The 27,841-nt window shown below is 39.7% G+C and overlaps 3 protein-coding genes across 4 annotated transcripts; 1 reads left to right on the top strand and 2 right to left on the bottom strand.

Moving 5' to 3' along the window:
- Positions 1 to 9: 9 nt before the first annotated feature.
- On the top strand, positions 10 to 8,530 carry ctbs (chitobiase, di-N-acetyl-). 2 transcript variants are annotated; one of them, XM_056413920.1, is made up of 7 exons: positions 10 to 187; positions 1,961 to 2,099; positions 2,260 to 2,468; positions 2,678 to 2,849; positions 2,950 to 3,047; positions 4,439 to 4,600; positions 7,239 to 8,530. In XM_056413920.1, exons 1-7 carry the CDS (start codon positions 74 to 76, stop codon positions 7,440 to 7,442), a joined length of 1,098 nt encoding a protein of 365 aa, XP_056269895.1. In that variant the 5' UTR covers positions 10 to 73; the 3' UTR covers positions 7,443 to 8,530. The 2 variants fall into 2 exon arrangements, with proteins under 2 accessions (XP_056269895.1, XP_056269897.1); XM_056413922.1 differs by lacking the exon at positions 10 to 187 and adding an exon at positions 691 to 775.
- Positions 8,531 to 8,613: 83 nt separating this feature from the next.
- On the bottom strand, positions 8,614 to 16,389 carry spata1 (spermatogenesis associated 1). Its single transcript, XM_056413929.1, has 12 exons — positions 16,166 to 16,389; positions 15,940 to 16,046; positions 15,380 to 15,497; positions 15,119 to 15,172; positions 14,330 to 14,723; positions 13,791 to 13,938; positions 13,643 to 13,703; positions 13,399 to 13,516; positions 13,181 to 13,306; positions 12,675 to 12,850; positions 12,197 to 12,295; positions 8,614 to 10,745 (listed from the first exon to the last, which is right to left on the bottom strand). Exons 1-12 carry the CDS (start codon positions 16,223 to 16,225, stop codon positions 10,596 to 10,598), a joined length of 1,611 nt encoding a protein of 536 aa, XP_056269904.1. The 5' UTR covers positions 16,226 to 16,389; the 3' UTR covers positions 8,614 to 10,595.
- Positions 16,390 to 17,689: 1,300 nt separating this feature from the next.
- On the bottom strand, positions 17,690 to 23,501 carry LOC130193464 (cytochrome P450 2J2-like). Its single transcript, XM_056413930.1, has 9 exons — positions 23,196 to 23,501; positions 22,931 to 23,093; positions 20,899 to 21,048; positions 20,650 to 20,810; positions 19,814 to 19,984; positions 19,344 to 19,485; positions 18,790 to 18,977; positions 18,564 to 18,705; positions 17,690 to 18,095 (listed from the first exon to the last, which is right to left on the bottom strand). Exons 1-9 carry the CDS (start codon positions 23,397 to 23,399, stop codon positions 17,920 to 17,922), a joined length of 1,497 nt encoding a protein of 498 aa, XP_056269905.1. The 5' UTR covers positions 23,400 to 23,501; the 3' UTR covers positions 17,690 to 17,919.
- Between the last annotated feature and the right edge of the window lie 4,340 nt (positions 23,502 to 27,841).

Genomic DNA, 27,841 nt, shown 5'->3' with positions numbered 1-27,841 from the left:
GGAAGTGATTTGTTTACAGCTTGAAGTCCGACTGCTCTGACTTCAGCCTCTTCAACCTGTTCCTGCAACGAAAATGTCGTACTTTCTTCTGTTTTTGTTTTCGACAATCCTGGTCTGCAGGGCTGCTCTGTGTCCGTGTGAGAAACCGGAGCTTTGTCAACAGATCCGCGAGGAGAGAGACTTTGAGGTAGTTAATGTCTGCTTGATGACACACGGAAATGCTTAAGCTCAACTTCCAACTGCAGCACACTGCTCACAATTTTACAGGATAATTTGCGTTTGCAAACTTCCATCAATTTCTAGCATATTCTATAAGCCACTAAACGATTTTAAAGCTAGTGCGGACTGAAATAATATAATAACACATTGCGGTTAAGCTAAATGGACTTATCGAACATTTATCACAGTAATAAATCGTATATCCTGAGCTTTCCTAAATTTCCCTCGGGATTAATAAAGTATCCATCTATCTATCTATCTATCTTTATATTATTATCAGTGCAGGGTGTCGTAAGACCACGTGATCAATAAAACCACTACCTTTTTTGGGCACATATGACCGTTTTTTTGAAGAGCCCTTTTGTACTCTACAATCAGCAATGTTTGTAGAGTACAACATGTGATTGTTGACAAACTTGTCAAAGAACATTCACTTAATGTCGACAAAACCCCCGGTGTCGTTCACTGTCACTCGCTGATGTGGTTTATTGGCACTGGAAGCAGCACGATCCCCTTTCAGGAAGGAGGAGGTGGTGTTCTTGCATAATAGGAACAGGTCAGAGAAGCAGAAGAGGTGGTGGTGTTTCTTGTTTTGTTCAATTTACTTTACATTATTTTTAATTTATTGAATTTACTTTGCCCTTACTGATGTTGGGGGAAATCATATAACATTAGCTTGAACTCCTTAAATTTAGCCAGCAGAAGCAATTATTTAACTTGCTATGATAGTTGGTAATCTAACAGCAGTTTCCTGGAAATGGGGATTTGGGCATCAACAAAAGGAAACTGCATCATGAGTTTGGTCTGGTAACTTTGACACAACCTGAGTAAATCCTGTGTCAAGTTATTATGTTCTAGAAGAACACTAAATAAGGAACACAACATGTCTGCGAAGCAGGAAAGGCTCTTGTCACTTGACTCCAACACATGATCTGATTGGTTAAAAGGTCTGATCGGAGGGCTACATTTACACTCCAAATATGTGCTTCATATTCTAGAAAGATGGATTTGTTGAACTTGTTGAATGCAGCTGTGTGCTCATTAAAACACTGGGTTGCTTCGCCAAATCAACATCTCTCTGCTCTTCATTTTGTCACAACACTGACTGCTGCTACTTTTCCAAAAATATGATCATATTACTTTGATCGTGCGTTTCTTTCTGACCTTGGGAACACTTTCCAAATACTAGGTACGCTTAGGTCAGGTTAGAATAGAACAATACTGAGCTAACTCGGGTGAACTAGATGTGATTTAGGTGTTCGATCCTTTTTTTGTTTCTGTTTGCAGCAACACATTTTATACACGCCATCGGTAGAAAAATGATCATTTATTAATTGACTTTATCGAAAGCCAGTTTAATTTAGTATATAAAAGTTACCAACAACTTATTTTGAGTACTTTCAAGCCTTGTCAGTATTTAGTTTTAAGAAATCAGTTTTGTCTCTGAAAATTTGTTAATTAAATTTTTTTACAGGCAGACTAAATTATTAATTGACTGAAATCCAGAATGTATAACTAAAGTATTTCACATCTTCCGCCCTGCTTGTTTCTAATAGTTCTGAGTTCAGGATACAGTTTATGGTGATAGGATGTAGAAAAAGTACAGTCTGCCACAAGCACCTTTTTGGGGGGATTAATCAAATTTATAAATTACTGAAATATTTAGAAGGACATTATCAGAGTAGGAATAGGAACAGTGAACCTTACAGTCATCTATCTGTGTGGTCTCTGTGTTCTACAGGTGTTTGTGTTTGATGTGGGTGGAAAGACATGGACGTTCTACAACTGGAGCATGGTGACGACAGTGGCGGCGTTTGGAAAATATGATGCTGATCTCATGTGTTACGCTCACTCCAAAGGAGCACGGGTTGTACTTAAAGGTAGGAAGTCCTCCTATCATTGAGATATGTTGGTATAAATGCACCCAATGTGGAGAGCTTCAATTTTGTATCATTTCATGATATTTAATCAATGTTGGCACTGTGAACATTCATCAATGCATAATTATCTCCACATCTCTCTCTTTGTTTGTGTGAAAAGGTGATGTTCACCTCCCCTACATTGTGGACCAATATAACCGGACGGTGTGGATAACGGAGAAGTTAAACTTGGCCAAGAGTCAATTTATGGATGGGATCAACATCGACATTGAACAAGCAGTGGAGGAGGGCTCCCCAGAGTACCATGCTTTGACAAACCTGGTCAAAGAGACCACTGAGGCCTTCCACGGTGCGATACCCGGCTCCCAGGTGAACACAGTATTTTGACAAGGTCCTCTCAGACTAATATAAACATGTAGCTTGGGATAGCCTTCTTTTCCCCAAAAGACTCCTGGAAAACACTCAAGTCCCTCCCTCGCCCTAAATAGGAATTACACAGGCAAGAACATTAATTGAAGTGCTGTATGCTCTCCCTAACTTGCCAGGACTCTTTTTATTTATCTTATCCCGATCTCAAGGTGTCATTTGATGTTGCCTGGTCACCAAATAGTATCGACAAACGCTACTATGATTACATTACCATCGCTGAATCCTGTGACCTGCTGTTTGTGATGTCCTATGATGAACAGAGCCAGATCCTGGGGGACTGTATTGCAATGGCAAATGCCCCACTCTCTCAAACATTGAATGGTTTGTTGTCCACTTTGTGCACTAATGCACGATGATACATTATTTTATCAATGGAGACCTATTCCTCACCGCTATATAAATGCCTCTTGTTCTTTTTAAGGGTATGACCAGTTTTTGAGTCTGAAGATTGATCCAAAGAAGCTCGTCATGGGAGTGCCATGGTACGGCTATGACTACCCGTGCCTTAACTTTTCCCAAGTAAGAAATGCTCCTTTAAAAGATATTCAATTAAAATATTTGTTGTATTTTCCAGTAATCTGTATTTTAAGCAAGTGTCCTCAGAGGACTTTGGTGACTCCTTGACTTTTCCTCTCGCACCACACGCAAGTTGACATTTTGGATTTTAGTGAAATTTGACTTTTGGTTTTGGATGGATCGCCATGAAATATATTTCCAGATATCTATGGTGCCCCATCAATGAATGTTAATAACTTTAGTGATCGTTGGCTTTTCCTCCATCGCTACCTTGAGGTTGACTCGTGTTGCTTTAACCTTTCGGGTCAATTTGACCCCATTCAATGTTTAATGTCGGTGTTCTTTGGGGTCAATTTGACCCCAGGCTGTTTTTCACTGTGTCAAACATATAAGAAATATCAACTTTTTAATATATTTAAAGGGCTATTTAGGTAGTCAACAAACAAACATAAAGTACCTCACACTTAAACTTGGGAAACAATATTAATTCTAATAAGTTTCTGGAGGTTTTAATTGCTGGGGTCAAATTGACCCCGAGGGTAAAATATGTTAGTAAATGTGAAGGTAACAGGAGAGTTAAGTGAAATGTCTGGCACAGACTTTATTGTCCACAACAGGATGATTTTTAACAAGTGTGGTTATCTTTTAACTTTTCATCTAGTGCCAGGTTCTGGTCAAAATGTCCATTTGTCCAACACTACTCATTACATAAGTCATCAAGAGCATGTTAGCATTGTGGATGTGGATTGCAGTTACCATTCATCCCAATGCATTGCTGTGTCGCCTCATAGTGCCCCTATCATGGCTGTAGACTCAGTCTTGTTTTTATTCTTTACAAATCCCATAAAAATACTGAATTGAAACAATGGCGATTAAAACAAATTAATGAAAGAAATGTTTATTCCGAGTCAATTGCACTTATATCTTGCTGCTGTACCTTCTCATTGGAGCACTAAATGTGTATAAATATGCAGCTCCAAATAGTATTTTGTATTAATAATAATCATATATGCATTATTTACTAATGTTTATGTCATGTACAGTGCCCAGACAGAGGTGGGAAGTAAAAAATAATTGAGACAGACGAAGACATTGTGTTGCTATTTTTATGGATTATATTGACAATAAGAAAAAAGCATTATTTATTTTACAAAGCGCTTTAATTGCGCTTTGTGTATAAAATACAGAAGCATCGGAATTATTAATTTCTGAAGCGTTTCTCTTCTCCCTGATATATATGATCTTTCTTTAGTTTTTTTTTTTACCCGTTGTTGAAGGCAAAACAGGCTATTGATATCATTTATTTACACTTATTGGGATTGTTGCAGTATATCATATGTTGTTCTGTCTGAGCTGTTGCCACAGATTTCTCTTAATGTCTGTTGCCATGCCAGGAGGGAGTATGTTTTATAGCCAAAGTTCCTTTCCGCGGAGCCCCCTGTAGTGATGCAGCTGGAACACAGAAAACATACAAGTGGATCATGAAGCAGGTCAACACCTCGATGTCCGGCAGGCTCTGGGACGACAAACAGCAAGCTCCATACTTCAATTACAAGGTACATTGTCTTTTTCATATAGTTTAAGTCTTGTTTCTGCAAAGTGTGCATCTATTTCATGGATTATTTGTCTTTCTTTCAAGTTTAAGCTTAATTTCCCCTCTTCTCGTCCTGCTTCATGACAAATCAACAAATGAGGCAAAGTTCATCCAGTCTGTTTATCCAGAGTGCCGGCATCCACTCAAACTAAGAGTGACAATTTACCAAACTAAATAATTCCCCTATTCGAAACAGACGTAAAACAAATAATCTTGTTGTGCTGATAGTTGTGAAGATGTGCAATTTCTCCGACTTTGTCACATGACACCCTCTGGTCTTTTGGTCGGTCCATTTGCTCGTGACAACTGCTGGCGTATGAAGTAAAGTAAGAAGTAAAGCCTCTCTTTATCCTTTCCCACCACTGTAGAAGGCTTTGAATGTATCATAACTGATTTAAATTAGGGCTGTGAAACGATTAAAATTTTTAATCGGGTTAATCACAGGTTTCTGTGGATTAATCATGATTAATCACATATTACCGATATTCTCGGTATATTTTGTGAGAACATAGAGATTTATGACAAAAGACGGATATATACATTTATACATTCTTCCATACAATGGTGCTGCAACTCAGCAGTTATTTAGCAGTTTTCTTCCATATGGAACATTAATACATCTTCATCCTAAACAGAATGTTTAACCCTCCTGTTACCTTTCGGGTCAATTTGACCCCATTCAATGTTTAATGTCGGTGTTCTTTGGGGTCAATTTGACCCCAGGCTGTTTTTCACTGTGTCAAACTTATAAGAAATATCAACTTTTTTATATATTTAAAGGGCTATTTAGGTAGTCAACAAACAAACATAAAGTACCTCACACTTAAACTTGGGAAGCAATATTAATTCTAATAATTTTCTGTATGTTTTAATTGCTGGGGTCAAATTGACCCCGAGGGTAAAATATGTTAGTAAATGTAAAGGTAACAGGAGGGTTAACCTCTTCCACTCCACTGAGGATGCCGGCGTCCTTAAGACCCTCCCTTCCCTTTAAACGGCTTGCTCACGCAGACCACGTCAATAAACATGGGCATGTTTGGTATCCCAGCATTCAACATATCCTCATCTTTGCAAAGAACATATACATTTTCTTTTATTTCGTAATAATTTTTCACAAGAGGAGCCCTAACACACAATGTCTAAAGTCGCGATCAATGCAGCAAGTCGGGTCTTGCAACATTTCGACGGAGAAAACGTACAGAATACACTTTCTAAGTAGATGTATTAGCGGAGGTATTAGCGGAAGTACTAGCGGAAGTTAGCAAAGAGCTAGCGGAATCAGAAAAGGTAAAACGTTTTACAAAAAATCTTTTTTTTTTGGTGCGCTGTGTCTTCCCTGACAGTAACGTGTTGAAGCCAGGAGACCGCGCTATCTTTGCCCGGGCCATGAACACGGTGATTTGCTCCGTTTTTGTTTGACTACATTTCATGAGTAACAGTTAGGGGGGTGCTAGTGACTTTTCATGCGCGAAGACCGGCATCTGAACTCTGCGGCAACCGCGATCGACATATTGAGCACCCCTGCATTAAAACATTGGTGCAAGTGACTTTTTTTCGTCCCGATGTGCGCACACACGCCGGCATCCGGCGAGACGGGGATCGGAGTCGTGTTAACGTGACACGTAGAGACAGAATGACATGCTGCTGGTTCGAGACGACCAACAACAGACGGATTGGAAGCTCATTCTGCGCATGCGTTAAATGCGTAAAAAAAAAAAACGAAGTTAAACCTGTAATTTAATTAACTGAGTTAACGCGTTATTTTTCACAGCACTAATTTAAATGTATCAGAACTGGCATATTTCATTATATTTAATCACCCAAAAATAATTGTATAATATAATGGCTGGCACATGTGCACTGGTCAGCCTTTTGAGTCTTTTGTTGTCATTTGAATGTGAAATTATGAGGTTAAAATATCTTGATATGCTGCGAATAGGTTTGTATGTTTATTAAAAAAATATGTTGGCTACCAGGTAGAGTGCAGAACTCCAAATGAACTAAATCCGCCAAATCTTTTTTTTGTTGGTAGAATTTCAGTCAATTAATTGTCGTCCAACAGAAAAGTTATTATGCTGTGATTAATACCATCCATACCACAAAATCATCACATGTACCTATGAAGCCATTTTTGTTTGAGATCTTTAAAGATTTATATTGAGATGTCTTTTTGTCCTTACTTTTTATCAAAGCTCAGCGCTCACAGGTGAAGTACTGGTCATAAAAGTATGTACGTACGGTTTCCGCTTTTGTGTATAACCGATATTACTCTTTTTTATAAACCTTGCATTGGGTTAGTCACTTTGTTGAATCTCTTGGGCTTTGATCCCATGTCGTCTATGAAGTATGTTGCATTGATACAGTAGTCCAAAGAGTAATCACAAACAAAGACTGATTAGTTGTGAATATTAAAATCAGCGTATAGAGGAAAGGTAAACTAAGCGGTGTTAACTCAAAGTGGCGATAATAATACTAATAATAATAATACATACAATTTCTCTAGCGCTTTTCATAGTACTCAAAGACACTGAGGTCTTAAATGTATGTTAAGGGTCTGAGAAAGTATTGCATTTAACTTTAGGATTCCTTTTGTTCCTCAGGACCAGAAAGGACAGATTCATCAGGTTTGGTACGATGACCCACACAGTATCTGTCCGAAGGCGGAGTCAGTGAAATCTAAAGGTTTGAGGGGCATTGGCATGTGGAACGGAAACATCTTGGACTACAGTGATGAACCGGTTGCCAAGCAGCAGACTGCAGGGATGTGGAATGCACTCAGTGGATGTGAGCTGGGATACACTTGACACTGCTTCAAAAATGTACATGGGCCCCCTCCCGTTTGACAAGACATCCCTTCGTCGCAGTAAAGGGGCGGGGCTTCTCTCTGTCCAGGGATGCATACTCGCACTTCAGAGTTTATTGTGACTTTTATTGCTTTTGACTGTTGTTACATTACTTTCCTCTGCGGGAACTGAATAAACGTATCCTTGAAAAATAAGGAAAAACTATATTTTTAATGTAACGCAGACAATATTTTTGATTGACAAATATTGAGCTTACTCAGATCTTTGCAATGTTATGCTTTTCAAAAATAAAATATGTACATATTAATATGTAAGTTGTTGAAGTTGAATAACCAGTTAGACAGTTCAGGCTCTTCTCTTAACTAGCTTACAGCACCTGAGAAATTCAGAATGTCAACGTTGTCAACATTGCAGAAAAATCAGATCACATCAAACATTAAGTAATATAAAATATATATTGTAATATAAAATGCGGAAAAAGCAATATATAGGTACATTTTATGGAATACTATAATATAAAGTAGTTTTTTAAAGATGTACTATCATATTATGACAATTTGATGTAGTTATACTATGCCTAATGGCATTTTATAATGATATGCTATACTTGTGATACCTTAAATACAACCAGGGGATGTATAATGAGTACACAGGGTCCTCTTGTGGTCCTGCTGCTTATTTTCCAATCAGGTCACTGCCTCTCTCGGTCTCCCTGTTTCTGCCTGCAGTGTAGTTGTATGTTAATCTGTTGGAGAAGGTGTGTTGGGTAGAATCATGTCTGCTGCTTCAGGTAATAGACCGAGAGTGTTAAAGAAGAAAAATTCTTCCAGGTGAGTTCTGATTTCCATAAGTTGCTAACGCATGCTGAATGCATCTTGTTTTGAGCGTGCAGGAAGGAAATTAAAACTCAACTGGAAGAAAACATTAATGCTTTTAGTCAAAAAAAACATACCAAAACATATGATGGTGATGCATTTTGATCTTGTGTCGACGAAATAAGCGTGATGTGATTTGCATACATGCATGAACTCTTGGCTTAGAATGGATGTATGTCAGTGTGTCTGAGTAATAAACAAAAAAGGATTGTGTGTATGTCCGTGTGTGTATGTCCGTGTGTGTGTCAAGCTTGCAGACCTGTGTGTGCAGCAGTGCTTATCCTGCGGTGACACAGCCCCCTGACTGGTAAAAGTGATTACAGGAGAGATGTGATTGTCTTTTCTTGAACTCTGTGCCATTGTTACAGCTGCAGCTTGTGATGCCATTCCGGTGTCACTTTCCCCTTTAAGATGCCGCTAAGTGGATTTTGATGCAGTGAAACACTACTCGGAGGCCAGTTTTCACCTAGCTAATGGAATAAGTGTGTTGTGGAACAAGGCGAAGGGCAAATGATCCCAACCCCAACACTTAACAATTAGTGCTCTTACAGTCTTTTCAAACCCATAGTTGGTTTGCTTTGGTTCATATCAATGAATGACTAAATGTTAAAATAGTCAAATGAAAGCAAAAATGCAAAATCACCAGAAGCAATGTGAGAACTGTTAGAAGAACCAAGAACCAACGTGCACTTTCATGATACAGGAAGTCTTCAGAGGGGTTGGACTCTCCTTCTTCGTTTTCTGCTGCAGAAGATGATGATAAAGCAATTTCCTTCCTGCCATGACGAACAACCTAGTCTCTCAATTGACATTAATGGAGACTCCATGATCACGTTGCACCCTCACAACCTGTGAGAGGGCCTTTTCCTCTTAATGACTGGTAAAAGGTAACCAAGCACAGGTTAGGATCCCCAAAGGGACAGTGTCCAGCCGACCCATAGAGGGCAAGGAGGTTAAGCCTCCTGAGGAATATCAGGCTGGAATCCCCCCCCCCCCAATGCTGAGGTGTGTGAGATTTTCCTTCAGGTGATAGTGTTCTAGTCAGGATGCGTGGACATATTATGCAGCAAGATAAAAAGGCACATTCTGAATTTCTACAGTGAAGAAAATATATTGAGTTTGTGGGACCTCCTTCCAGACAATATATGCAGTTTACCTAATTTGACAATTTGTATCTGTAGACAGATCCCAAAAAGCTCCAAGACAAAATATGACAACCGTTATCTGAAAATTGGTCCCGGTGAACATACCGGCTCACTGGTAAAGCATACAGGAAACTGAAATGCACAAAAGGAAGCAGAGATATATAAGCATCAATGCATGCGGAAGAATCAATTGTCAGAAATCCGTTTTTATCTTTGTATCCTCTTTATTTTTATTTCGTTGTTCTACCACCTTTACCCCTCCATCACTTACCCCCACCCTTTTAACTTTCCCCTTTGATTTTAGTTTCTATCTTTACCCTCAGGATTCCTATTCCATTGTTGTTGTGTCTCTCCTTTCTTCCTCGCTGTGCCGCAGTCTTTTCATGCATCCTTTCTACAGACCAGCAACCAAGCAGAGGGGCACATTTTATAGTAGGTTTTTTGATTTTCTTTTTTTAAAGCACTTACGATTACCTTCTTGTGACATTTCTCCAAATATACTATGTCTATATGACTTATTTTTCTAAAATACCATATTATATTTTAATGGTATACCTTATTTACTTTTTTTTATGACATGCTTTATGGCATGCTGAACTATGGCTTCTAATGACATTTTTACAACAATATATAACTTTAAGAGATCATTTCTAGGCAAAAAACAGTAGTCTACCGTCAAATTAATCATTGTTCATCCTCCTTTCTGGAATCCAACAAAAAGGTAAGTAACATCACGTTGATAAGATAACATTATATCTGCCCATCTAGTTACCACAATTTGTGACTACGGGTAAATTCTATCTTAAAATTCGTAAAGAAAATGGCATGATTTTTTTCTTTGGTGTTCTTCAATGCCTTGGTTTCTTAACGTGGTATTTTGGAGCATATCAGCATATACTGTTAACCTGCTGTCTCACCCTAGAAATACAACTCTAGAAAATGGAAACAAGCGGGTCTGTGGGTCTTTAGCTCACAGCACCTGAGAAATTCTTAATTAAAACAGTACCAAAAATGTACATGCACAAATAATGTCAAAGTAAAAGTACCAACATACTACATTTAGCAGCATAAAATCGAACAAATCAACTGTTGTCCAACCAAAGGATTTTGGTTTAAAGTCTGTATGTACTGAATTAAATGGAGGTGCTTTGAACTTGTGGTCTGTCCCGTGTGGTCTTTCCGAAGCACAGCGATGACGTAGGACCAGGACGAGAGGACTGACTCTTCTTCTGGGCCAGCTCAGCCTTCAGGGCCTTCAGCTCCGTGGCAGCCTGTTTCCTCAACTATGCAGCCATTCATGAAAAAATTACATGGTTTGTTAATAAAGCACACCATATACCACCGGCATATCATAGTGTATTTACCCAAGTAAAGCACTGAAGTAGAAATTCAAGGTACTTTTACTTCTATTTTAATAATGCCCGATGAGGGATTATCAGTGATTATACCAAGGGCTGGATGAATACTTGATTCTGATTGGCTGTAGGCTGTCTATTAATTACATTTCTGAGAATCTATATATATATGAAGTAGTTCCAGTTAGATGTCTGTTCACCGTTCTAAAACTACTACTGGATACAGTACGTGAAGACAATGAATACAGTTGAATATCTAATAAGAGAAATGAGTGGAGTCCTTCAGTGCCTCTTAACACAAAATGGTTATCTATCCGTGTCATTGTCCGCAAATTAATATGAAGATTTTCACCAACAATTGAGAAGCCACGTTTTCTGTAAACCGCAACCTAAGGTAGCGAGATGAATAGCGAGCGGGATGTAAGAGACGATCACTAGTGGGTTCAGAGGGGCAGAGTAACGTGTAACTGACTTTCAGCTTGAGTGTTACCGTTGCCACCCTGTGGTGCTCAGAGAAAGAGGCACTGAAGGAATAAACTCATTGTTGTAAATACGACATTGAAAGGTATTTCTTCCTTTCAATGAATGTAGCCAACACTTTTTACAAAACAAACCCAATCAGAATTGAGTGCTTAAAGCCTTCCTTTCACCTAAAAATCAAGTTTAGTCAAGTCAAAATTTGGAAGTGTTCCTTTTTACATTGAGAAAATGATCCCACTTTTTGGGCAAAAATAAACTATTTCCAAATAACTGGAAAATGAATAGTCACAAAGCTGAAAACCGGTGTTTTTCCAACACACCAAACATATGATGATCCTGTAGTGTAGACTATTACACATTACTGGACACAAAACTACCCAACAGTATATAAAGCAGAAGAAAATAGCATCTACAGCAGCATAATGCAACAGTTAAACCAAAATCAATATAAATAATTTTGCTGCACAATGAGTACTTTTACTCTTGATACTTTAGGTAAATATTGCTGATCATACTTTTACTTAAGTGAATGCAGGACTTTCACTTGTGGTGGGGTATATTGAAAGTGTGGCATTAGTACTTGTTTTAGGTGAAAAGATCTGAAAGCTTCTCCCACCATCAAGCCTGAACAAAGGAAGTAGTATTTTCTATTTTAAATAATTAGATATTTACTGTTCAAATATGCCAATTTGCATTGTAGTCCTAACTAGTAATAATGTGTCTCATAGTAAAGCATGTAGAGTTTTTTTATAATACACATAATAATTATAGGATGGTAAAAAGGAACAAATGTGTGCTATTTTGCCATTTTTTGATATGCCTCTTGTCTTGACCAACTAGTTATCAACTAGTTCAGCGGTTATAGAAACATTTATATAGATTTATAGAAACTCTGTTACCTTTATCTCTGTCACCAGCTTCATCTTAGAATCCTCTACCTTCCTCTTCAGGTTGTCAATCTCATGGCTCTCTGTCATGATCTGAATGATGAGCTCATTCTGAAATTCAGGATCTTTCAATTAGTCATTACCTGACTTTTATGAGAGAGAAAAAAAAGCAAAAACCCTGGTAGTTGCAGTCCAGCTTTAAAAACATGTATTTCAGTGACATTTTTTAGAGTAGACATTTTGATGTCATCAAAATAAAAGCCAGCCAGTGCTTTGCTATTATACATTCATAATTAACCCTTTGCTTTTACTACTACAGAATGTAATGTATGCAGTGAAAAGGGTACTTTGGTAATTCAAAATACCACAGTGTATCTGATTTTGTTGGAAACTATCCAATATTTAGAGTAAAAATGAGAATAGGGAATCTTCTAAACTCACACTGTGCCCACCTTTTCAGTCAAAACCGGCATAAAATACAAAATGTCACCTTTACGGAAGATCTGCCCTGTCGCCATGGCTTCCCTCTGTTATCTCTGGCCTGGAGCTGGTGCAAGAGTTTGTTGTAAAGTGTCTCCAACTCCTGTCGGAGGTTTCTCAGATTTTCCTCCAATGGTGCTGTGGCCTTCTTGGTCTCAAAATATTTCTTTTTCCAACTGTCACGTGCTTTTTATTAATGAGAAAGATATGAGCCGGATGGTGTTACTTTTGACAAATCTGACCTCTTAAATATGATAGGAATTACATTTTATTTAATTTCATGTCTTTAACATTTTGTCAACTGCAATTAAAACAACAAGGGATTAGACTATTTATAATTCAATGTAAGTTAATTTTCTCTTTACAACAGTAATATATTACAGGTTTGTTGAAGCACATGAAGAACAACACAATTCGGTTCTGTTCAGTGATTCACAGACTGATGGCAAACTAGAGAACTTGTTATGATTGCTCAGGAGATGTTTGCTTTTTACTAAACCGGATGGGATTGCTCACCTTGGTTCCTGCGATGTCGGTTTTGAGACAACAAATCTTTCCCTTTTCTGAGCAACTCTTGCCTTGTCCACTCCAGTTTCTTTCTCTCTTCCCTCACCAGCTTGATTTCCTCAATCAGTTCCTCTCCTTACAGTAACACACGTGTTAGTTGGGTAAGAAAAAGAAAAGAATAGGGAATGACCATTAATCCTTGGCATGTGGCCAATGTGACAGCTTACTGTTTGTCTGAAAGACGGGAGAGGCCGTGGTCTTTTGAGTGGCCACAGGGAAGGCTCGACCTGGAGGGGGAGAGGCGAGAGCAACACACCGAGACAACCCAACTGGACGATCTGTCACCTTAAAACCAGCAAGAAATGCAACAATCGGATTTTAAGGGACTGGTTTGCATTCACGAATAGACCCGCCTGCTGGCAGTGGAATTTGTACGAATGACGACACTAAGAAACTTAACGTATACACTACCGCACTTGTTGGTTTAGTCCTGATGGACTTCAATGCACGTACATCTTTCGATTTGCAGAGCCTGTAGAAAGACACACCGTTACAGAAGCGGTAGTATGAGTATTCGCAGCAGGGTACGAGTATGTCACCCGGTTATGCTGCACAGTACCCGTCTGTGAGGGAGAAGCCTGAATCTCTGTCCTCCAGAGGCGCTCTGTTCTGCCTTTGGTACTGTTTCTTCTTTTTGCAGGTGTCTTTGTCTTTGTTCTCAGGCGACTCCTTCACCTGAGCTGAATCAGCTTCACGTTGTTGTGAAGCTGTAGATGTAGATAACAACTGAAGAGCTCAGTACAGTAATGTGAGATCCCGAGGATTAGTTACAACAGAAGGCCACAAATGTCCTTGCTATGAGGCATATGTGCGATCCTTTTCTCCCAATGCAACAAGCGCCTGGTAAACCGGATTATAAAATGCCAATGTCATGATCACATTGAAACTAATGAAAACTTGTAGCATGATTTATAAATCACATTGACTTCGATTTATTTAAATCACAAGAGGATTGATAAGATCTGTTCTGAAACGTGGTGAATGCAGCACTTTGTTTGAAATGACAGACTGCCATCACACGGAATAACAGGCTGCAAATACATATTCTAGAGCTTGTAATGCTTTCTTTGTTGCAGAGTGAAAGCTAACATATTGTACCTGTAATGTTGCCTTTATTCTGTGAAACGAGCTGTGTTGTCCTTTGAATATGAGGCTTCCTCGGGCAACATCCCGGATCAGCCCACTGTGACTGGTTGGAAGAGAGACCCTCCTCTTCATGTTCTCCTTCTGCCTCTGAAGAACTATAGCTCTGCTCCTCATGTTCTTCCTCCTCTTCCAGGCTTGGAGTGGGAGGTGGCTTATGGGAACACTGGGGGATGAGGGGGAATTTAACAGGCTCTTTTGTTCCTGCTGGCAGGGTGCACGTCTCGGGAGGGTGGTTGTAGGTCTGGTGGTCTGGGGAGCTGCTGCTGGTGTCTGTGATGAGCGACTGGGAGCAAACACTGCTGTCGATCTCCACAGTGGGAAGCAGGTAAAGCTCTGGCTGCGGAGCCTGCCGACAGGTGACAACCAGACATTAGTGGGGCTTAACTGATACATAATAAAGATCATCACATACTGTAGAGCAAGCCTAACAAACAAATTAGACGGGTTCATACAGGGAATCAAACAATTGAGGGAGAAATTAGCAGCGTAGGTGGCATAACACATACCACACTGAACGCCATATAGTTACACTCACACAAGTATTTAGGATATCTAGGATAGAGATGGCAATACCAGACTTCCACCTGCTGTGTATGGTCTTTTCTTTAGACATTTTGAAAAGTTGAAACACCAAAGTGTTATATTGTCTTGCCATTCTTAATCTTAAATCCACCTAATTTCTTTTGTCAGTGAATATTCCAAAGAAAATAAATGCAAATATGGATCATGGATTCTACATACATAGGGTGGAGCAAATGTTTTCACTTTCAGATCCTTCTCCTGTTTGCTCTTGACCTGCAATAGCAAAGGAAGAGTTTTTTGTGAGAAAGTCAAACACACACACACACACATACACACACACACACACACACACACACACACACACACACACGCACACACACAGCTTGAATAGTGAACTTGTTAATCAAACTGTCTGCATTGTCTGCATTGTGAAACCCAACCAGCTTTAGAAAACCACGATAAACAGCCAGCTGCACTCACTAGAGCCAAACTGCGTCCCACACATTTGAGGAAGGAAAATCTTTCGAAGTGCCTCTCAGGACCAAGAAGAGCTCCCAGCTCGCTCCTCAGAGTTTTCAGGGTGGTTTCAGGATACACCCTGAGTGATGAAAAGGAGATTCGAGATAGCTGAACATAACACAAATGATGTTTTCACACTTCTTTTGCGATTTGACACCTTGTGAAGAACCCAGAAAAAACTATCCAATCTGGGTTTCTGTGGATTTTAGTTACTTTTCAAAGTCTAAACACTCTAGAAAATATTAGCTGAAAATATAAATAAAACAACTTTCAATTGCTCACGTTTAAATACCATGCTCATATCAAGCTTTAAAAGCAAATATGACACAGTGAGAAAGAAACATTTTAAATAAAGTGCATTTACTTACACAATGCACTGTGATTTGAAAACATTGACAACAGATATGGTTTAAATATATCAAATAAGTATTGAATACATTGAATACTTTTTTACTTCACCGGGTTTATCTGTCAGAATTAGCTGAACACTTGCTAATACATTTGTATTACATTGGTATTACCTGATGAAGCCGGCAGATGTGAAGCTCTCTATGGCTTCGGCAGGGACCTTATTGAGCTTCACATTCCACTGGTCTTCTGGAACAAACAGCACATGGAGCTCCACAAACTGAACACATAAAACACGTCCATATACACGTTTCAGTCTGCATATTGGCATCATCAGTGAATGACAGTCCACTTCAGATCGTTGACAAAGACAATGACTCGGTCATTTTCTCAACGTACCTTGCGACTGGCCGGTCTTCTGTTCTCAGGATATCGCATCGACTCACAACACAGCGCCATTGTCAGTGCACAGACGCGCAGAGACACTTTAACAGGGGAGAGTTCTTTTAGGAGTGTCCGGAGGAAGCCTCGTTTATTGGGGGTACGGAGGCGTGGACTGCTCGGTAACAATTTGGTATAATCAAACACAGACAGTCGCCCAGTGAACTTTCCTTTATGAGAGTGCCAGCACTGGTTGCTCTGGTGCTGATGATGACAATTACTGCAGAAAGAAACAGCTAATCCAATTTGTGTCTTCATCTAACATTGTTTTTTAAATTTGAATTCATTATGCCGGTAAATAAGAAATGCAATATGTGAATGCTGGCAGCGCGATCTCGGTATTTTATATTACGTTATTCATCCAGCAAAGGCGACATGGGATTTGTTTTATTTTTATTTTTACAAACAAGTTATATTTTGCTTTTAGATTGTGTTATATGTATAGCATACAGAAAAACAATGTACTTTGTAAACGTCAGAGATTACATTTATAACATTCAGGGATGTCTGAAGGTTTTCTTGTATGTAATTACTAAGTGTGTTTCTGCTTTATTACCACTAGAGGTCACTATCTATATTGGTCTGATGCTGCTTTCGTGCAACCTTGAAGTTGTCTTAATTATAATGTTTACTAGAATTATTTATTCTCATCCAAAGCCCATTCGTGTTTCTGATATTAGGGGTACATGACCAAAATAACCTCAACAACTTTTAGAATATAAATCATCCAAAGCACAAATAATGGGAAAACCACGCATTTCCATTTCATTACCCATAATTTAGAGCTAAATGAGTTTGTTTTAATCGATTTCTTAAATGTTTTTTCAATTTAAATTCTTAGTTTTCATTTTTAATATCAACGTGTTCTCATTTGGTGCAATTGCCATCTAAAAAACAACTTTAGGGGGAAACAGTCAACGTTACAACACGACATTTTAAGAACACCCCTTGAAGGCAGCACCGGCGGACAATGTCCATGTGTGACAATGTCGGGCTCGACCAGCGTCGTAGCGATGAAGAAAGTCGTCCAACAGCTCCGCCTGGAAGCTGGCATGCATAGAGTTAAGGTAACGTTCACGGCTTGTTGTTTCATGTGTAGCTCGCGACTCTCGTTTTCATACAGATGGTAACACATCTGGTTGCTTACAGAACAGCGTATAACTTAGGACTCTTGTATTTGTTTGTGTATTCCCCCTCTCCAACAGCTGTTGAGCTCACACAGGAAGGGCATTGGAAGTTGATATCCCACTGAGGTAAAACTCACCTTGTAGTTTAGTCATTCAGTTTTGTGTGTGTATGTGTGTGTGTGTGTGTGTGTGTTTTTGTCAGTGATGTATACATTTGGTTTACTGCAGTTGCCTTAAATGTACTGTGGTTGATTGAGACAGCACTGAGTGTGGAGCCAGATCCAACACACATTTTTATATATATATATATATATATATATATATATAAATCAAACATTTCAGACTTTAATGAAGGATAGCAACAGAAAAAAACGTCTAACGTCACATTTGTAAATAAAAAGTGATTTACAAAAACATTAAACAAATAAAAACTACTAAACCAACCTAAAAACAACAGATCTACTTCATAGCCAAATATCAGTTGAACATATTATCTTACCTTGACATAGTGACATAATCATACGTGCAGAGGACAGAAAGTCTCTGCTGCTCTTTTCATTGTTTTATTTTGTTTTAGAGCTTCTCTTAGCGGGAGGTGAGGCAGACTTCATATGGAAGTGGTGCCAGAGTGACGCCAAAGCGAAAGTCCATCACAGGCTTCACCCCAGCAGGCATGGAGAAGGTGAAGTGCTGCATTAAGGAGGTGAAGAAGAGGAAGAGCTCCATCCTGGCCAGGTTCTCCCCGAGACACACCCGCTTACCTGAGACAGGAAAACACAACTGAAACCAACTGGAGACACTATTTTGGGCCCAGATATGAAACTAATATCAGGCAACAGTAGCAGTCATTCTCATGAGGCTTTTTTATATTAGCTGTTCTCGTTACCATAAAGAATTGCCCACTATATCACAAAAGTAATACACACTTCCCATTCCTCTTTCCGAGCATTGAAATGATTTTACGTGGAAAAAAGATTACCATCTCTGCAAAACTCCCAACAACATTTGGTTCCTTCCATTAGAAATGAAATGGTCAGAGACCAACATGTACCACAAGAAGGAAGTTGTTATGATCCCTGGCCTTTATCTGGCCTGTGTCCTCTGCTTCATCGTGAGAGAGTTGACCCCACTATGTGAGGATCACCGTAGGGTCCCAGTGCATGCTGGGATAAACTCCACTATGTACAAGTGAAGACACCAAGAAGACAAGTGATTGTGTTGCTCCTCACCAGCAGAGAAAGGGATGAACGCAGCTCGCTTCACAAACTTGCCCTCCTGGTTCAGAAAGTGGCCGGGGTTAAAGGTGTTGGGCGTCTCCCACTCATTCTTGTCAAACAGCACCGAATTCAGATTGGGGATTACTGTCACTCCCTGGCGATGGGAATTGTAAAGGCAACTCAGAAAGATGCAACACGGTTGTGTAGAATACATAGAAATTGCATTATGAGAACTGACCTTGGGGATCGTGTAGCCTCCTAGTCGGATTTCCCGGTTGGTAGCATGAGGCAGGCTGAGAGGAATGATGTTGGCCATCCTCTGGATCTCGTGTATGACTGCGTCCGTGTAGGGCAGGTTGGCGCGATCTTCCATGGACGGCTGTCTGGAGGTTCCAATCACTTCGTCTATCTCCTTCTGGACCTTTGCTGCGAAACGGGGGTAACAGACAGAAGTTGTCACAGTATTTCATCGACAGGTGGTGTAATGCTCATGGAGAGTTAAAGTGAGATGCAGAACTTCCACATTAGTGAAAAATATGGTTTGCGTTCTTGTTCATTTACAAACTTGCACCAGTCAACAGAGACATGCACTGAATGTTTTACAGGAAGAGGTTTGTTGCACAGAATTAGTCATGAATGAGAAGTTCTCAAATTGTTGCACACTAATTGTAACCATGGGAATCAAAGCAGTCACATTGTGCGCCTAATATCCACTGATACCAAATGTGTTTAAATATCGCACATTCGCACATTATTGAATAATAACAAAGGGATTCTGGTCGGGGCTCTTACCTTGGATCTCGGGGTGCTTTACCATGTAGAGGAAAGCCCAGCGCAGGGTGGTGGATGTGGTTTCAGATCCAGCCAAGAACAGATCCCAGACACACACAACCAGGTTTTCCTCATCAAAGGATTTGTCAGCATGCCCCTTACTCTGAGAATAATTACAAATAAAATGTATTTTAAAAAAATGTTAAGTACTGCATGTCACAGCTATCGCAGTCGGGGTTATAATCACCGATGACTAGGTATACTATGCTGGAATTTCCCCTAAAAAACAATGTGGACCAATTTTTTAAAAAAAAATTGTATTTGAATCTATGCTGGACCTTGTCCCTTGAAAATATTGTAACGGCTTTGCTTTATTAGATTCAAAGGAGTGTATGTTGGAGATGATAGGCCGGGCACTTGGCCTTTCTTTAACAGCTGATAGTTGTGATGTAGATACAAAACAAACAGATATGGCATGTGGTGCTGATTACCATCTCACTCAGGTAGCAGTCGATATAGTCTCTATTGTCGGAGGGATCCCAGTTCTGTTTGTGCTTCTTAACCTCTACTGTTATAAAGTCCTTTACATTGTCCCAGATGTGATGGATTGTCTGATGAGGCCCCGGCAAGCGTCTCATCAGCAGAGGGAAGGCGTTGTAAAGCTGCCGAGTAGAGCAGATTGGAACAATAGAGATTGAAACAGCATTTCAAGAAATATTAGATATTACAATCAATTCCGCATATTAAAACCAATGTTTCGCACCTTGATCTGTATGTGTAGAGCATATTGCACACCTGTGCATGAATACAACCACAAGCATTTCAAATACACTACCGTTCAAAAGTGAAAGAAAATCTATTTTTTTCAATAAAGATAGCATTAAATTAATCAGAAATACACTCATTGTTAATGTTGTAAATGGGTGGAAATATTTCCAACAACTATCACTCCAGTGTTCTCATGGTACATTGTTTTTGCTAATCGCCTTAGAAGACTAATGGAGGGTTAGAAAATCCATGTGCAATTATGTTGGCACAGCTGAAAACAGTTATGCTGGTGAGAGAAGCTATAAAACTGGCCTTCCTTTGAGCTAGAAGTTCATAGAACGAAATTAATAATTCAAATAAAAGTCATTATTTCTAACCTTGTCAACGTCTTGACTATATTTTCTATTCATTTTGCAATTAATTTGATGAATAAAACTGTGAGTTTTCATGGAACACACAAAATTGTCTGGGTGACCCCAAACTTTTGTATGGTAATTTATATAATGAGAAATGTATTACAGAAGAAGGGCAAACAGCGTGAAGATTTAAATGGCCGTACCTGTGCCCAAATGGAGGCTTCGAGTTCGAGTCCTTTGGCGAACCACGAGATCAGTTCCCTGAACTTCTCATCACCGTATTCAAAGCGATGCCCAAAAACCAGGGAGCAGATGATGTTGGAGACCGCGTTGTTGAGGATGAGGTGTGGATCGAAGGCCTTACCTCCACAATTAAACAAAAGATTTGATGTACTGTGTGTATTTGTTATTGTGTATCATTTTGTATCTGTAGCTGTGAATGTACTACTTACCTTTATGGCTCTTGAACTCTTTTGCACAATATGAAAATTCCTCCAAGATAATGGGTTCAAGTGACTTCTTGCCAAATCCAAAATGTTTGAGGGTTGAAAGTGCAAAACGCCTCTGCTGCTTCCATAGATTTCCATTACTGAAAATTACTCCTGATCGTGGAAAAAATGTTGTTTAAAATGTAGTAGATATCCTACAGGAAATATATAAGGGATATTTTATAATATATAGAAATATTAAATAATAATAATAATAAAAAGTGAATTATTTGTCCCCTCTGGTAAGTGTATTTTTTCATTGTTGTTGGGCAACTCGTACTCAGGACTTGAACCAGTTCATCTCTGGTTCCGAAGCCCACCTAAGCTACATTTGTATAAGATGAATTTGGTGGTTGGTTTTATCGTGCATTTATCTAATACCTTAAAAATGTTACCTTTTGTCCACCTGATAGTGGACAAAGGGTACTATATCGAAATAAGGAAAATTAACGAATGTTATTTTTAGGGCTGTGAAACGATTACAATTTTTAATCGGGTTAATCACAGGTTTTTGTGGATTAATCATGATTAATCACATATTACCGATATTCTCGGTATATTTTGTGAGAACATAGAGATTTATGACAAAAGACGGATATATACATTTATACATTCTTCTATACAATGGTGCTGCAACTCAGCAGTTATTTAGCAGTTTTCTTCCATATGGAACATTAATACATCTTCATCCTAAACAGAATGTTTAACCCTCCTGTTACCTTCGGGTCAATTTGACCCCATTCAATGTTTAATGACGGTGTTCTTTGGAGTCAATTTGACCCCAGGCTGTTTTCACTGTGTCAAACATATAAGAAATATCAACTTTTTTATTTATTTAAAGGACTATTTAGGTAGTCAACAAACAAACATAAAGTACCTCACACTTAAACTTGGGAAGCAATATTAATTCTAATAATTTTCTGGAGGTTTTAATTGCTGGGGTCAAATTGACCCCGAGGGTAAAATATGTTAGTAAATGTAAAGGTAACAGGAGGGTTAAACAGAACATGTTTCTCTTGTTTGTCAACCATTAACTCCACCATGATACAATCTAAAGGCCTCTAGTCTTCCTCTAGCAGCTGCTGAGGCAAACTGACTGTGTGGGTTTTCTTCATGAACTGGGCCGTGATGAAAGGGACGGCGGGGACACCGCTGCAAGCTGAAACCTCACCGGCCCGGACACGGACACGGGGACAGATTGACAAGTTACTTTTTTTTTGTTCGGTCCCGATGCGCGCGCACGGAGCTCTGTGGCGCGCGAGACGGAGATCGATAAGTGTTAACGCAACGCGAAGAGACAGAAATGACATGCTGCTGTGGAGATACGATCAACAACAGACGTTTAGTTTAATAAAAGAACAAAGACGTGCTATAGAGAACATGTCAGGGGGCGGGCCAATCTTTTTAATGTCATGCGATCTACCAACACTACGCCGCGATCGACTGGCAGGTCGCGATCGACGTGTTGAGACCCTGATCTACAGGAAGTAAAAGTCGTAACAAGGTTTCCGTAGGTGAACCTGCGGAAGGATCATTACCGATGAACAGACCGTCTGCATGAGAGCGGACAGAGTTCAGATTGAAGTGGTGTATTGGAAGCTCATTTTGCAAGTGACTTTTTTTTCGTCCCGACGACCAACAACAGACGGATTGGAAGCTCATTCTGCGCATGCGTTAAATGCGTTTAAAAAAAACAACTAGTTAAACCTGTAATTGAATTAACTGAGTTAACGCGTTATTTTTCACAGCACTATAGTTATTTTACACATTAAGTGTTGGTCTTTTTATTTCTGATTGCAAAAACAAAGAAAAGTGTGAACTTTTATGTGAAAGAGAAATGTTCAAATTAATTCTACAAACAATCACATTGGTTGAGATGTTGATCCCAAATATCATGCATGAAATATCATGAAGATTTGACATTTAATTTCTTAGCAGGAACAATAAACTTCGCTTTGTGTATTACTATGACATTTGTTCTGTTAGGTCTGCTCACCAAGTCCATGGGATATGTCCTGCAGCAGCGGGAGGTCTGGTCGGTCTGCCAGGCTGTCTCCCTGATCCACCAGAGCTTCCTTCAGAACCTCAAACCGGTTTAACACCACGAACCACCGCTGGCCCATTCGAAGGCTGTACACATCTCCGTATCTCTCTGCTAACTGTGAGTGGAATTGTGAGAGGAGGGAGGGCATGATGCTTAACATGACAGATAACACAAACAGTCCTTGTTCAATCTTTCATATTTTCTTTACATATGTTACCTGTGTCATACTCTCATGGGTCCTGGTGTAATCCAGAGTGAATAAATTGCCCACGATAGGAAAGGCCCGGGGCCCCGGGGGGAAGTTTCCCCGCCGACGGTTCTTAATATAATCCGCAGTGAGGATGAAAACTACAGTGAAGAGCAGCAGACTTTTGACATCCCAGTTAATATAGGATCCAAATACAGAAAAGATTGAATCCATTCTGCACTCGAGGACTCAAGTCTGTCTAAATAAAGCCTGTCCTTGCTTGTCCTGTCACATAAAAGACTGCCGTGTTGCCCTGAGCCAGTAAGCTCACCTATTGCTCTCCAGAGGGAGAGGCTCACTGTTGGCTCTTAGCAACAGAGCAGAGGACTCTGCCCTCTTAATGCATTGTAAAGGGCTTCAAATGCTGTTAATCAGTGACCCCAACAATATAGGCTGCATAGGGAAAATGCAACTAGTCAACACTGCACTGGTGATCAGGTAACACTTTGTGTTAACATGTGTCAATGGCATTTTAAATGTCCACTTCACTACTGTTGAGTGAACGAGTTATTGGGTACATGGCCCACTGAAATTACTATCAATATAAATGTGCAATTTGTTAGTGTAACTGCAATAATCACAAAAAAACTTTTTATTTTTAAAGTTTACTTTTAACAAGTGTCATAAACTTACCCTTAACCATCTGCCTTCTTATGCTGTCACACAGCGTCCCGGTTTCAGGATGTAGCCGCTGTTGTTGATGTTCATTCAAGTCTAAGAATAAACATTTGTTGTTGGAGTTATTGAACTAACAGCTTATGTCTGCAGAAAATGTTTCCTCAGCTAAACAGGTTATAAAAACATTGAATTAGAGTGTCAGTTGGCATATGTAAATATATATACATATATATATATATACAGTGCATCCGGAAAGTATTCACAGTGCTTCACTTTTTCCACATTTTGTTATGTTACAGCCTTATTCCGAAATGGATTAAATTCATTATTTTCCTCAACATTCTACACACAACAACCCATAATGACAAAGTGAAAACTGTTTTTTGCAAATTTTTGCACATTTATTAAAAATAAAGAACAAAAACATAACATGTACATAAGTATTCACAGCCTTTGCCATGACACTAACAATTTAGCTCAGGTGCATCCTGTTTCCACTGATCATCCTTGAGATGTTTGATTGGAGTCCACCTGTGCTAAATTCAGTTGATTGGACATGATTGAGAAAGGCACACACCTGTCTATATAAGGTATCACAGTTGACAGTGCATATCAGAGCATAAACCAAGCCATGAAGTTCAAGGAATTATCTATAGACCTCCGAGACAGAATTGTATCAAGGCACAGATCTGGCGAAGGGTACAGAAAGATTTCTGCAGCATTGAAAGTCCCAATGAGCACAGTGGCTTCCATCATCCGGAAATGGAAGAAGTTTGGAACCACCAGGACTCTTCCTGGAGTTGGCCGCCCAGCCAGACTGAGCGATCGGGGGAGAAGGGCCTTAGTCAGGGAGGTGACCAGGAACCCGATGGTCACTCTGACAGAGCTCCAGCGTTGTTCTATGAAGAGAGGAGAACCTTCCAGAAGGACAACCATCTCTGCAGCACTCCACAAATCAGGCCTGTTTGGTAGAGTGGCCAGACGGAAGCCACTCCTTAATAAAAAGCACATGACAGCCCGCCTAGAGTTTGCAAAAAAGCACCTGAAGGACTCTCAGACCATGAGAAACCAAATTCTCTGGTCTGATGAAACAAAGATTGAACTCTTTGGCCTGAATGCCAAGCGTCATGTCTGGAGGAAACCAGGCACTGCTCATCACCTGGCCAATACCATCCCTACAGTGAAGCATGGTGGTGGCAGCATCATGCTGTGGGGATGTTTTTCAGCGGGAGGAACTGGGAGACTAGTCAGGATTGAGGGAAAGATGAATGCAGCAATGTACAGAGACATCCTCGATGAAAACATGCTCCAAAGCGCTCTGGACCTCAGACTGGGGCGACGGTTCATCTTCCAACAGGACAACGACCAGAAGCACACAGCCAAGATAACAAAGGAGTGGCTTCGGGACAACTCTGTGAATGTCCTTGAGTGGCCCAGCCAGAGCCCTGACTTGAACCCGATTGAACATCTCTGGAGAGATCTGAAAATGGCTGTGCACCGACGCTGATGGAACTTGAGAGGTTCTGCAAAGAAGAATGGGAGAAACTGCCCAGAAATAGGTGTGCCACGCTTGTGGAATCATACCCAAGAAGACTTGAGGCTGTAATTGCTGCCAAAGGTGCTTCAACAAAGTATTGAGCAAAGGCTGTGAATACTTATGTACATGTTATGTTTTCGTTCTTTATTTTCAATAAATTTGCAAAAAACAGTTTTCACTTTGTCATTATGGGTTTTTGTGTGTAGAATGTTGAGGAAAATAATAAATGTAATCCATTTTGGACAAATGTGGAAAAAATGAAGCGCTGTGAATACTTTCCGGATGCACTGTATATATATACATATATATGTAAATATATATACTTCTTGTTAGAAGTGTGTAAAGAATATATATTATAGCTTAGCATTGATTGCATAAATGTTATGTGGAAAGTGGAAAATCACTGTGGAAGGTTGGAAACTTTAGCAGGGCAATCCAGCACCTGAACTAATCAAAGAAGATAACAGTGACACACGAAAGAACTCTATGCACCAACGCTCACCCTAGATTTGAATAGAACAAAGCAACACTCATGCTCACATGAACAGGAGAGCCACAGAGACAACTACTGAGCGCAGATAAGATTAGGAAAGGTCCAGCTTTGACAATTAATATCCGGATTCAACCACAGCCCTCTGACCCAACACACACACACGTGAAAAGGCCCTTTGTTTAAATGACCTTCTAGAAACAGCGCGTCCCACCTAGGAAGAGATAAGACTATCTTAGAAAACTCCCGAGCTTCAAAGGAAGCTACATGTGAATTCCATCTTCCTTTCTCACACTTTCTCACAAAACCTATGCAATCCTTGACGGGCCACAAGAACCAATGAAGGAGTGACAACGGCGGAAGCAGAGGAACAAGACCCAATGAGAAAACACCGCCCTCTTTACTCCTGACCAATCAGAACTGTTCCTGAGGGCTATTTCAATGGCCGCGCGCTCTGCTCAGGCATCCTTTCTCCAGTGCTGGGGCCATTGGTGACAGCTCTGGATTGGGGTCCATGCGCATGATTGTCTGTTTGTATCCTGATTTTGAATAAACGCTTTATAGAGTTAAAGTAAATGTCTACCGCTGTTTCTTCCAGTGAGTGCCGTCCAGGTGGGTGTGTTCCTGTCCAACTCCAACAAGTGTATACATATACAGAGCTGCCAACTTTTCAAAAAACCTTGGAGTGAGATTTTGTCGGGGGTGACCAACATTTTGCCGTGCATGCAGCCACACACGTTGGTGGCTATAATATCAGGAAATTTGAATTAATGTGGCGTTGTACCCATGTTGTACCCTGCATTCTGGCCTGGCAAAGGTCTTTTACGAGACATCTTTGCTACCGTAAAAAATTAAAATGTTTTTTAATAACTACTCTCATTTACAAAAACATGCCAAATTATATTGCACAAATGTCCTGTCTTTATGTTAAATTCTTTCTAATACATCTTACTTGTTCAAAGTGCTGTTTGGAAATTTTTTGAGAGGGTCCTTTTCCTAGGCCTGTAAATAAAGTGATAAATGCAATGTGGGCAGCCGTAACAAACAATGCTCTGATGTTTTGAGCATGCAGGATACCAAGAGGTTAACAAGGTGCTCTCCTGCTGCTTGTTATGACAGCTGAGTTTACATCACCACACAAAATCACATGCACAAACACACCGAATTATTTCAAGATGTAAAGTTTAAGAGAGTGAGTATGGAGGACTTAAAATGACTTAAGTATAAATAAATAAATAAATAAATGCATGAATAAATACAAGAATAAATAAATAAATGCTTAAATAAATAAATAAATACAGGAATAAAAACAAATGTATAAATACAAGAATAAATGTATAAATACAGAAATAAATACAGAAATTAATAAATATAAGTTATAACTCAACAGGACATCATTAAATAAATGTATTTCTCCATTTCTGTATTTCTTCATTTATTTATATCTCTATTTATGTGTCCACACGTATTTCTTCATTTATTTCTGTGTGACATTTATGTGTCCGTATATTCAAATGAGCTGGGGCGGTCCGAACCTCATTGTTGAACAGGATTGGTCAAGTCGGAGAGCAAGACAGAAGCAATCGATCCCTAGCACTTGGACCTGCGTTTATTATGCATTCTTGTCTGTACATTCTAAACACTACTGTTGTTGAGTCACGGAATGTAATTTAAGGATATTTTCAGCCGATAAGTTAGTAGTTTAAGCATCAAATTTGTGGTCGGTTTATCGAGATTCAGCCTAATAAGGATATGCGACGGAGATTTGAGGTCCTGCTTGCGGGACCTCTGAGCTCCGGGCGCCGGGCGCTCACGCGCTGTGTGGCCGCCGAGAGCAGCCTGATCTCGGCAGGACTTTTTAAAATGCTCCGCTGGCTCTGACATCTCCGTAGCGGCTAAACATGAGATATAATTAGGTTTTGGAGGATCTAACGAGAACAAAGAGTTTATTATTTATTAAAAGATAACGTT

This window comes from Pseudoliparis swirei, chromosome 5, assembly GCF_029220125.1.
Source record: "Pseudoliparis swirei isolate HS2019 ecotype Mariana Trench chromosome 5, NWPU_hadal_v1, whole genome shotgun sequence".
Classification (NCBI taxonomy): Eukaryota; Metazoa; Chordata; class Actinopteri; order Perciformes; family Liparidae; genus Pseudoliparis; species Pseudoliparis swirei.
Note: the sequence above shows the minus strand (reverse complement) of the source record. Positions and strands in the feature narration are given on the sequence as shown.

Coding starts and splice junctions, on each gene's coding strand:
- ctbs (XM_056413920.1), top strand. CDS start 74: ATGTCGTACTTTCTTCTGTTTTTGTTTTCGACAATCCTGGTCTGCAGG. Junction 188..1,960: donor GCGAGGAGAGAGACTTTGAG/GTAGTTAATGTC, acceptor TGTGTTCTACAG/GTGTTTGTGTTTGATGTGGG. Junction 3,048..4,438: donor CGTGCCTTAACTTTTCCCAA/GTAAGAAATGCT, acceptor TTGCCATGCCAG/GAGGGAGTATGTTTTATAGC.
- spata1 (XM_056413929.1), bottom strand. CDS start 16,225: ATGGCGCTGTGTTGTGAGTCGATGCGATATCCTGAGAACAGAAGACCG. Junction 15,173..15,379: donor TGGGACGCAGTTTGGCTCTA/GTGAGTGCAGCT, acceptor TTGCTATTGCAG/GTCAAGAGCAAACAGGAGAA. Junction 10,746..12,196: donor AGCTGGTGACAGAGATAAAG/GTAACAGAGTTT, acceptor ATGGCTGCATAG/TTGAGGAAACAGGCTGCCAC.
- LOC130193464 (XM_056413930.1), bottom strand. CDS start 23,399: ATGGATTCAATCTTTTCTGTATTTGGATCCTATATTAACTGGGATGTC. Junction 18,706..18,789: donor GAGGCTACACGATCCCCAAG/GTCAGTTCTCAT, acceptor TCCCATCGCCAG/GGAGTGACAGTAATCCCCAA. Junction 18,096..18,563: donor GTTCATCCCTTTCTCTGCTG/GTGAGGAGCAAC, acceptor TTCCTGTCTCAG/GTAAGCGGGTGTGTCTCGGG.